This window comes from Martes martes (assembly GCF_963455335.1).
Source record: "Martes martes genome assembly, chromosome: X".
NCBI classification, from domain to species: Eukaryota; Metazoa; Chordata; class Mammalia; order Carnivora; family Mustelidae; genus Martes; species Martes martes.
The window spans coordinates 107,754,966-107,766,586 of NC_137897.1; the positions used below are offsets into that span (position 1 = coordinate 107,754,966).

Genomic DNA, 11,621 nt, shown 5'->3' on the forward strand with positions numbered 1-11,621 from the left:
TTAAGCGCAGCCCAGCCGGGAGGCCGGCGCCCAGGGAGCCTCCTGGCCCCGCGGTGCTGCGCTCTCTCGGGGAGAGGAGGGGTGCCCGGGACCGGATTGGCCAACTCTGCCCTCCACTTCTTATTTTGCTTATTTTTCTTTGTGCGCGCCTGTTAGTTTGTTAAACCAGATCTAGTCCCGGAGTCTTTTCTCATCCCTTCTCCCCGCTTCTTCTTCTCCCCTCTTCCCCCCTCCTGCTCCTCTACTTCCCCTCCTCCCTCCTATCCCTCTGCAGGAGCCTCTCACAGCGACAGAAAGTTGCAGCCCCTGGCACAGCCTTGGGGGTCTCCCGGCAGTGTCCAGCCGCCGCCACCCCTCGCCGACTACCGCACTTCGGAGATCTCCTTCGCCCGCACTCTCGCTCAACTCAACGGTATCGCCTGTGCCCAGAACGCCCCACCCATGACGATGCTCCTGGACGGAGGCCCGCAGTTCCCCGGGCTGGGAGTGGGCAGCTTCGGCGCGCCGCGCCACCACGAGATGCCCAACCGCGAGCCGGCGGGCATGGGGCTGAATCCCTTCGGGGACTCGCCCCACGCCGCCGCCGCCGCCTTCAAGCTGAGCCCCGCCGCGGCTCACGATCTGTCTTCGGGCCAGAGCTCTGCGTTCACGCCGCAGGGCTCGGGTTACGCCAACGCCCTGGGCCATCATCACCACCACCATCACCACCATCACCACGCCGGTCAGGTGCCCAGCTACGGCGGTGCCGCCTCCGCCGCCTTCAACTCCACGCGCGACTTTCTGTTCCGCCAGCGCGGTTCCGGGCTCGGCGAGGCGGCCTCGGGTGGTGGGCAGCACGGGCTCTTCGCCGGCTCGGCGAGCAGCCTGCACGCTCCAGCGGGCATTCCCGAGCCTCCCGGCTACCTGCTGTTCCCCGGGCTGCATGAGCAGGGCGCCGGGCACCCGTCGCCCACAGGGCACGTGGACAACAACCAGGTCCACCTGGGGCTGCGCGGGGAGCTCTTCGGCCGCGCCGACCCGTACCGCCCGGTGGCCAGCCCGCGCACGGACCCCTACGTGGCCGGCGCGCAGTTCCCTAACTACAGCCCCATGAACATGAACATGGGCGTGAACGTGGCGGCCCACCACGGGCCCGGCGCCTTCTTCCGTTATATGCGGCAGCCCATCAAACAGGAGCTGTCGTGCAAGTGGATCGACGAGGCTCAGCTGAGCCGGCCCAAGAAGAGCTGCGACCGGACCTTCAGCACCATGCACGAGCTGGTGACACATGTCACCATGGAGCATGTGGGGGGCCCGGAGCAGAACAACCACGTCTGCTACTGGGAGGAGTGCCCTCGCGAGGGCAAGTCCTTCAAGGCGAAGTACAAACTGGTCAACCACATTCGAGTGCACACGGGCGAGAAACCCTTCCCCTGCCCCTTCCCGGGCTGCGGGAAGATCTTTGCCCGCTCCGAGAACCTCAAGATCCACAAGAGGACCCACACAGGTAAGGGGGAAGGCAGGCGGGCGCGGGGTTCACCGCGGCGCCGCGCCACGAAGCCGACTAGCCGCGCGAGGGAGAGGGGTGGCGACCAAAGAGGGGCGGCGCCCCGCCGGGGCCGTTCGGGAAAGAAGCGCTGTCAGTGTCCCTTCACCTCTCGCCCTTCCCGCCCCGCGGCGCTTTTGCCCAGTTCTAACTTCCCCGGCAGACGGCTCCGCGGGCTCAGGAACTAATTGGAACCTTCTCGCGCCCGGGAACAAACTGGCGCCGCCTCTTTTTGTCTCTCTTTTCTGGGTTACTAGGAAGGGACTCCGAATGTGATGAGAGCGGATTGCTTACAAGCGACTTAGCTCTCGGCACACATTCGGGGAAGGCGACCATAGAAATGCTAATGAAAACTAACTTTCGGTTACTTCCGCTCTTTTTTACCCTTGATTGGCATATCTCCTAATTAAATGACTGATACTTTTGTCAAACTATTTTTATTTGGAGTTCCAGGTTCAATTCAGCCCTTCAGGAGGAAAGCTAAAGTAGAAAAGGCACCTCAGTTTTCGTGGCTTGTTCCGAACATCTTGTAAAATTGTCCAGAGCCCCGGATTATATATAGTTTTCTCTTTTCGAACGTTAAGTACGACGACCCATGCTTTTTAATACTGGTTTAGCAAAACCGCCGCGTTTGAAAGAGGCGAGTTAAAAGGTACAAAGAAGGAACTGAACGGGATTGCCCCGTCCCCGATCCATTGTCCAACCCGGGCTGGGTTACATCGCCGAGGTGGCGGCGGAGCGTGGCCACGCGTTGGGAGCCCCGGGCCGGGTGGGATGGAAGCACAAGTTAGGGGAAAGTTTGGAGGAGCCCGAGGCTTCCCCATTCTGCGCGAGAACAAAGGGACGCGCAGGTTCGGGGCCGGCCCTGCCCCACCCCAGCCCCGACCACCACTCCCCAGCCCAGTGGGCTCAACCAGCGCTCTCCATTTTTTCTCCAGGGGAACGAGATGCCACGGCCGCCCCCCGCCCCCCAGTCGGCGCTCCCTCTCCGGCCAGACCGCCGGGCGCTCCGTCTCCGGCTGCTGGGCCCTAGGAAGCTCCGGGCCCTGACCACATTTTTGCCCCTTTGCGTTTTTGCCTCTTGCAGGTGAGAAACCGTTCAAATGTGAATTCGAAGGCTGCGACAGACGCTTTGCCAACAGCAGCGACCGTAAGAAGCACATGCATGTGCACACCTCGGACAAGCCCTATATCTGCAAAGTGTGCGACAAGTCCTACACGCACCCGAGCTCCCTGCGCAAGCACATGAAGGTAATTACCTCTTTATTAGCGGTCGGCGGTTTATAAAACACTCGGCCCGACACCGGGCCGCGGAACGGAAGCGCCCGCGCTGCCAACCCTGTATCCTCCACGTTAAATCCGATTTGCTCCAGCGGTGACACCTTGAACCCATTTTGGGCACCCGGAGGGGGGGGCGGGGGAGAGCACAGTTGGGAGAGCACAGTGGAGAGAGGAGGAGGGAGCAGAGGGAACAATTGGTTGTTTACTGGGAAGCTCTAACCGAGCTCGCCAGGGCTTGAGGTTGTAGTGGCCGCCTCTTTCCAGGCACAGCCCGCGGTGGGAACCCGGAGTACCCGCGCCGAACCCGGGGGTGGGGGGTTCAATCGCTCTTCGGCTGCCCTGCAGATCAGACAATAGGGCCAAGGAGCGTGGTCTGATTCCCACGCATTCGTCTGAGACCTCGCAGCGCCCGGGGCGCCTGGGCCACCTTTCTCCGTACCTGCTTTCCCAAGCCGAAGCGGGCTTGGAGAAACCTGGGCCGGGAAGGGCGTATTTTGCAGGCCCCCCAAAGACTAAGTGCTTATCCCACTCCATCCGCGGAGAAAGGGCACGAATAAGACAGGGCGGTGTATGCCTTTTCCGTAATGCCAGTCTTAGGGCTGAAATTGTCGTGTTGGTGACCATCTCCGGGTTTTCTAGACATCGGTAATATGGAAATTAAAAACAAAAAACCCCCAAATCAGCAGCATTTTTCGTTTAAGTGGGTCACTGGGCGGTCTTGCTCTTACAGTGCTCGAATTCTGCTCTTGTTTTTTGCTTGCACAATGCCAGTTGGAATTATATTCATTATAATATATACATGTTAATTTTAGGTTCATGAATCTCAAGGGTCAGATTCCTCCCCTGCTGCCAGTTCAGGCTATGAATCTTCCACTCCACCCGCTATAGCTTCTGCAAACAGTAAAGATACCACTAAAACCCCTTCTGCAGTTCAAACTAGCACCAGCCACAACCCCGGACTTCCTCCCAATTTTAACGAATGGTACGTCTGAGGACAAACACAAACACAAACCCTGTTAACCATAGAATGGACCAAATGCATTTTAAAAAGAAAACTGAGACCAATCAGATGGAAATGGAGTTTTTTAAGGCAAGAGGCCATATATAGGGTTACATCTTGTTAATTGCAATTGTCCAGGAAGGTTTTTGGGCGAGATCCAAAAGTAGCCATGCCCTTTGCTCAGGATTAGAAAATATGTTTTGGCATTTGAAGGATTTAAAAAAAAAAATCTCTTTCACTGCTTTCTCCTCCCTCTTCTCTTGCTCTCTGCACACCCCATTCCTCACACCCCATTCCTCAACTCCTTGAGCTCATTTTAACACTTGTCCTGTTTCTTGAGAGGAAGTTATAGAAGGCTTGTTGGTGATGGTGATGTTAAACTGATGGAAATTCTCCGCCTTAGTGGTGATTGTTTAAACTCTCACAGTCTTAAACCGTGCCAAAGTCCTGTTATGTCTTGAACTTTTCCTCAAAGCATTACACTTGTGAATGTATTTTTGTCTGATGGGGTCAAAACTGTTGTTCAGTATTTTTTCAGGCTGAGGATGTGATGTTACTCTACACAGATTGTGACGTTTAGTATACAGTTGCCTTTTGTAATAACTTTTTTTTTTTGTAAATACATATCCATTGATGCCATATTTATCGTTTGTAATTTAATTATTGCTACAAGTGCCGGGAACTGAACAATATTTATGGAAAAAAATGTTTTCTAACAAATGCTGTACAGCTTTTGATTATAACTGCTTTAGCATTAAATTTTATTGTTTTGAAAGAAGAACACAATTTACAGTTTTTTGAACTGACTCCTTTCTCTTGTCTTGTAACAGCCTCCCTCTACAAAGAGGAGACGTAAGCAAATGAAATCTTGTTTGTTGGTATTTATAACTCACTCAGATCCCTTTTTTAATTGTTAAATTATTTTTCTATTGCAGTGTAGATTCCTTACAGCGTCCGTTTCCATCTGGGGGAGACCCTCCTTTCTTTATCTGTAGCTCAGATGGTTGTTTAACTGCGAGTTTAAATGTGTTTGTCCTGGATTTTTGGCATGCAAATCAGATATTACTGATGAGTTCAGTTAGTGGCCATGACATCTCAATCTTGTATTTCAAAGACTGAGAAGCTGGATTTAATCATCCCTGCCCTAAATATATAAACATAAGGTAACCTAATGAGTTTTATGTCCCTTAGTTTTTTATTACCTTACATAAAAATGAACATTGTGGCAGGATGCATGTCTGTGCATTCTATTGAGATCACCCATATACATATATATGTTTGTATCTATTACTTATCTAATCTGCCTATCAAATCTATCTAGCTATCTATATATTTTCAAAAGTAAGCGTGTGTCTGAAACAGTGGTGATGAGTAAGGCCAGTTGAGCCGTGCTTACTTAATGGTTAAAGTGCTTCTTAAAAGAACCATAGTCCATTTACAGTTTCCGAAGGGCAAAGGCTGATTTGTTTTGCTGTATATAGTTCAATTCATAATTACCAGTTACTCATAACATTTTTATAGCGGTGTAATAACTGCAGCGGTTCTGAAATGATACTATGGAAAGAGAAAAACATTTGCAAAATATGTATTTTTAAAGTTCATGGTTTGTAGGCACAGATGTCAAGAGCATTGTTTCCATTAAAATCAATAACTGAAAAATGGTTGTTTGCTTTGTGATAAAATATTAACAATCCATTTAATCTTCAGCGAAGCAACTCATTTGGACAAACAGTTCTTTTACAGTTGTTATATAAAAAAACTGATTATTATATTGGGGGGTTGGACTGGGTAGAGTATGAGAGACTTTTTTTGGACTAATTTAGGGTGCTGTTTAATATTGAGAGCCCAATCTCTGCATGAATAACCAGCTTGCAAATCAGCAAATAGAGTGGTGGAGATAAGGAATTGTAAAGAATTTAGAAATGTAATGAATAGGCTTAAGTACCTCCTTCTCTTGAAGGGGCAATGCTCTTAGGTTTTTGGTGGCAGTCAATTTGGTATTATACATAATCACTTTGAATTATAGAATTTTGTTCATTGTTCTTTTTGAAGAAATAAAGTCTTGGCACACCTTATTTATAACATTTTTGTATTTAGTGCCTGATTTTTTTTCATGTTCAAATAAATCAACCTTAAATCGAAATGCTTAGAGAACTTCTGATAATTAAAAGAAACTTTGATTTCCTGGATACGGTTGAAGCAGTCTATTTTAAGTTGTCTACTGATCCTTGTCAACAAGTACTGACAGTTTCTAATTGCAAATTGCTTTGGATGCAATTTTTTGTTTGTGGAGAATGGTTTTTTTTTCCCCCCACTTTCCTCCACCAGTAGACAAGGCAAGGGCCTGAATGCCATCAACAGAAAGATTGGGATGACTTCACAAGTGATGAGCAGGTAACCTGGTCAGTCCACCACTCCTACCCCAGACATTCCAATCTTGACCTTGACATTGAGGATGCTGCACCAAATTCCTATTTCAGGATTTTTCCTTCACTTCAAACCAGAGGCCGTTTTAAATGCTCAGCAGGTTTGCAGAAGTGTGTGTTCATAATATTGGTGCTAAATGTCTTCCAACTTAAATTTAAATAGTGTTTTTCATCTGAAATATGCATTGAGGTCCCATAGATTACTGTTTTCTTCATGAATTTCGTCTGCACCCCCAACTTACCCTAACCTTAAATGGGAGTTGACTGGTGGGTTGGTTGCAGGATTCTCTCAGAAACTTGCTTCTCCTCCCTACCAGTAAAAATATTAAATATCTCTTTAGGAGACATAAAGAAGACTTTGATTTTTTTCCTTAGCAGGCTTGGTATAATTCTACTATAAAATTTTACAGTAAAGCGCTGTGTCCTGAGAGGGGAAGATACCAATTAACAATGGTGATAAGCAATATTAAGACAAAGTAAAAGCTTGGCCCCTCTTACATGATTTCCTTTAATTCTGGTGTAACATCACGTTTCTCCAATAGTTTGTGTCCTCTGCCCTGTCATTTGTTGGCAAAGAAGAGTTTATTTTAGTAGAAAACTTTTCACAGATTTTCTTCTGTAATCTGGCTCTGGGAGTGCACATTTATATTCTTGAATTTTCAGTAAAAACCTTAAAGAATAAGCGCCCCTCCCCAAACAAAAAACCTCGCAGCCCTAAAGATGTATCCGCTGGAAACCGGGAACGTCAGCTGGGCTCTTAGTGATCTACCTGTTATTTTCCTTCTTGCACCTGGTAAGACCTTTGTTAAAAGTCCATTATCTTTTCCAAAATGGGTGGCTTAGCTTAAGATTGCCACTGTTGGGTGGGGAGAGGGGAGGTGTCTATTTACCAGCAGACAGAAGTCTGGCCTTCCTCCAGTTCGGAAGGTTAAAGATCAGGGTCCAGGCTAAGCGGGCAGTCGGTCTCCGCTACTGCGAAGGTTGGAGAGCGAGCAGGGACCGCCTCCGCTCACAAAGCCTCCCTGGAAAGTTGTGCTCAGGACCTCCTCGCCCCTCCCCCCTCGCCACCCGCTGTCCCCTTGCCGCTGCGCTCCTGGCACCCTCTGCTCCCTGCTCCCCCTCCCCCCAAACTGGAGAAAAGTCGAAGGGCCTCTTGCCACTCAAGTTTCTGTAAGAGTCGCCACTGGCGTGCCCATGCCCCGAAGGGCGGGTTCTCTCGCCGGCAGCTAGGCTGCATTGCTCGCGGGCTGGCTGACCCTCGAGGCTTTGCCCCCGGGACGAGGCCAGGCGTTTCGGAAGTCAGGGCTCCGGCTCCGCGCTGCTCGGGCCCCTCGTCGGGAGGCCCAGGGTCCCTCGCACACACCAAACTCTTGCAAGTCCCGGTCGAGGCTCGGGCCGCGGGGGAGGGGACCTCGCTTCCTAGGGTCAATTCTCTCGCGGTCTCGGCCCGCTGACCCTTTGACCTCCACCTACAGGGCCCTCGGCGGCCGTAAGCCGGCGGTCGCCCGGGTTCCGCGGACGCTTCGCGCCCCATCGCCTCCCGGCCTCATTAGGCCGGCGGGGCTGTAAAGCAGGAATCAGCCGCTGCCTAATCCGGACCTGGGGTCAATACGAGCCCAAACAATGGTGAGCTCCGAAGGCCACAGCGTAGCGCTGGCCGCAAACTTTGTGTTCCATTCATTTTCTCCAGGCGGGGGGGGGGGGGGCGTGGGGGGGGAGAGGAGGGAGAGAGGCCCTCGGACGCCGGGAGGCCGCTCCCGGCTGCCGGGCCTCCTAGGCGAGCGTCCTCTAGCTTCGGCCCTCCCGGTCTCCTCGCAGGGCCTGGGGCCGGAGGGGAGTGAGGCTCGGGGCCCGGTTGGCGGCCCGCGTGGCGGGGGGTGTGTGTGTGCGGGGGTGCGAGGGTCCGAGGGCCGGCCCGGAGGGGGCCGCCCCCGCGCCGGGAGCAGACTTTGAAGTGGGTTTTTAGCGCGCACGTGCGAGAGCTGGGCCGGGGCCGGAGCGGGGACCCGCTGCGAGGAAAGAGTAGGCTCGGCCCGGGCCCCAACCCCTCCCCCGCTCCCCGTCGCTCCGGCCTTTTCAAGCCCGCCGCACCCCTCCCGCCCCCTCTCCCGCGCAGGCGCACACCCGGCAGCCGTCGAGCCGCTCCGGCTGCCGGGGGGTTGGGGGGAGAGTTGAAAGCCGCTTTGCAGTGCCGTGGCCTCGGCGGAGCGGGGAGGGAGGGGAGGAGAGGGGTGTGGGGAAGGGGGGTGGTTTTGGGGCGGCTCTCGAGTGATGAACATGGCGGCCGGATGCGAACCCCCGCGGAGCGCTGCAAAGCGCTGACTGCGGACTGCCGAACTGCTGTGTGCTTTAAACTCCCTCGTTATTCCTCGGCTCCGAGCGCCTCGCGGGGGAATGTAGGTCGTGGCGGCCGAACGTAAAACTGGAAAAAAAAACGGAAGCGAAGAAGTTCTTCCAGGGCATTCTGGGCGTGGGAAGTTGGCGAGCCTTCTGGGGGGTTGGGGCTCCCAGGGGACTTGGACTTGAAGCCCGCTGGAGGCCACCCCACCCTCCCGTCCCGACCGAAAACCTCCCCTCCGGGCCCTTCGGGATGGGGGATGCCATTTTGAGTTCTCTTGCCCGCAGCCAGTCCGAGCCCCCTAAAAATGCTAATGAGCGGACGCTTTCTCTTCCAGGACAATGGCGGGGCCCGGGAGGGGAGCACGCAGGTACCGTTTCCGTATAGAACGGGCCATTGCGCGTTCCAACCCTACAGCTCCGGCCCCGTTTTCAGCATATCTCATTTAAACGTGAGCCTTTGAGAAATGGCACTGTCGCAGCTTTTGTGTGTGCTGGAACAGCTGGTGATCCTACGCTAAGGGCGGGGGGGGGGGCGCGGCAAAAAAGGTCACAGTCCCGAAAACTTTCATTCAGCTTTTGCTTAACTGCCTAAATCCTGCCTAAACCCTTGGTAGCTTTGGGATCTCGAGCTTGTGGTTTTTGTTTGTTTGTTTGTTTGTTTTCCTTGCAGAAAAAGATTGCAGATTCACCTTCAGATGTGTTTTTCGGGAGGACAAAAAAAAAAAAGTGGGATAGGAAGGTGTAGCTGTTGACCCCCGCCTCCCCTAGGAAAATAAGCGGCACGAATTCTTTCAGGTTGCGTCTTCGTGGAGGCCAACAGCTAAACAAAAAGGCAGCCTTTTCGGGGCTGCCCACTGTCGAGCATTTGGGCACCTGAAGGTGTGGGGGCAGTTCCCGGGGGGCCACCTTGGGAAGGGTCCCAGGTGGGTGGGCAGGTCATTAGCAAAGCTGGCCCAGATTTGGGGGGAAATCTGCAAAACAGTGCCTTTATCTGCAGAGAACAATTGATGGGGTTGTCTTTCCTCCTTTTCAGTGCACAAAGAAGACGGCTTTGGAGCAAGAATTTGGAATATGCGTTTAAGTTGTCGTGCTTTGCATTGGAAACCCCTGGGCAATTAAAATAATAAGCATGCCTTGTAGTATTTTCTGTTCTTTTCTTATGTGTAATTCCTGCAAGTCAAAGGGGCTGCAGCCCCTTCTGCAGTTTGGAAACTTGTTTTGAAATTGCCACCAAACAGATCTTTTTTCCCCCCCTTCGGTTGAAGTTTCCTTCCCGGGCTGAGCCACTCCCCCCCCCACCCCCTCACTGGAATGGAGTATTGACATCTTTGAGAGATCAAAGGAAGTAGATGGTGCTTGGCCTATACTTTATTTTTCCATGCTGTAGTTTGAACCCTGAGCTTTGAGCTCTTCCCTGGTTAAATCTCTTGGTACCGAAAGTGTGAAAAATGAAAAGTTCATTAACTTGAAAAAGCTTTAGTTAATGGTGAGGCAGTTTGTCTCTCTAAGAACTGCAGAGCCCGGATTGTCTGTTAAATTGACATTAAAATCAAGCTAAAGATGCGCTGGTGGACGGTCTCCCCTGGATACCTGTGGTGTGCTTTGGGTCATTTGATATGGTAAAACTGGCGGATTTGCATAGGAGTTCTGTGAATGGAATTTCTGCAAAACTGGATGAGGGATCAGTTGGTGGAACTCTTTTATTTGTTTGAGGACTCTGAAGGGCACTGCCTTTCCCACTGAGGCTTGGTTTCTATCATAACCGTTGAAATTTATAGCTTGAAAAACACAAAGTTTGCAGAAAGCATGAAAAGGGGGAGTGGTTCAGAATACTTGGACTCCTCATAACGCCGGAGCAAAACTTCTTTGAATAGGATTCAAGAAACTCTGGTTTCAACAAAATCCCTTAAATCGAAAGAAAATCTCTGTCTTTAAAAATCACGTAACAGCAAACAATTTTGCATATTTTTAACGTGATGACAGTTCAACCTGTTGACAGTAATCCGATGAATAGAGAGAACTGTGAGCTGACGGTAAATGTAGAAATGGCTGGCAGCAGACAGCAAGTTTATTATGTTTGATTCCCTAATAGGATGCGTGTGTTGTCTAATGTGTTGCGTTGAAACACAACGTCCTTGTAAAGACCATTTGAACGTGTGGTGTTAAAAAGAAAAGATGCCATTGTGTTCTATTCTAAACTAGCATTTATAACAACATATCCAGTAACAGTTTAAGACGTTTTTCTAAGAGTGAATATAGCCTGTTTTGACCTATCTGCAGTTCACTTTTTGTTCTTTTGCCAGTGTTGTCCTGCTTGGTATCCGGGACAGTCTCTAATTCCTGACGAAGAACTTGATACTGACGTTGGTATGCAGCAGCCAGCCCTCCATAACACTACCTATCCTAAATGCAGGGTTAATGCCGAACCTACTGTGCAAGAAATGATTTACTGATGAGGTTTCAAAGAAAACCACATCAATTTGGATGTCTGTTACCTTGAAGTGATCATTTTAAGAGTAGTAGCTTCTTACCTAGGTAAAAAAAAGACTATTTTCTTCTTTTGGTGTATTCCAGTCTGTGTTGAGCAATCATTTGTGAAATGAAAAAGCAAAAATGCCCCCCCACCCCTCTGTCCCCCCCCCGCCCCCCCGCCCCCCCCCGCACTCCCTGCCGCTTTAGGCTTCTAAGTGGGAAGATGGAGGTGAAGACTGGCCTAACTCGTAACCCAGTGTATATTATCTCATGCATTGTGTTGATCTTGTTGAAAATCTTTCAAATATCTGCATTCCACTTGTAGAGCTCAAGTGTTTAAAACTAGAAACACGAATGCTTGTTTTGTTCATTTTGTATGCTTGTGTTCAAAAAGCACTACCCAGGATCCCTACAATTGTTGTTTGACTTAAATAAAACCATTAAAATTTTTTGCGATCATTGTTTTATTACGGTGACAACTCAAACTACTAAATACTGTTGATTGACCTGTTGAATTGGGACAATTTATATATAGCTGGGCTTTCACGGAGCAATAAACCTGCAAAAACCAACGAAC

General features: G+C 50.7%; 1 protein-coding gene across 2 annotated transcripts; it reads left to right on the top strand.

Annotated features, from left to right (window-relative positions):
- Positions 1 to 291: 291 nt before the first annotated feature.
- ZIC3 (Zic family member 3) lies at positions 292 to 11,405 on the top strand (the record flags this gene model as incomplete). Of its 2 annotated transcripts, none has more annotated exons than XM_080795630.1 (3): positions 292 to 1,486; positions 2,613 to 2,776; positions 3,619 to 3,798. In XM_080795630.1, 3 exons carry the CDS (start codon positions 442 to 444, stop codon positions 3,796 to 3,798), a joined length of 1,389 nt encoding a protein of 462 aa, XP_080651756.1. The 2 variants fall into 2 exon arrangements, with proteins under 2 accessions (XP_080651756.1, XP_080651755.1); XM_080795629.1 differs by lacking the exon at positions 3,619 to 3,798 and adding an exon at positions 10,876 to 11,405 and having other exon boundaries at positions 442 to 1,486.
- Between the last annotated feature and the right edge of the window lie 216 nt (positions 11,406 to 11,621).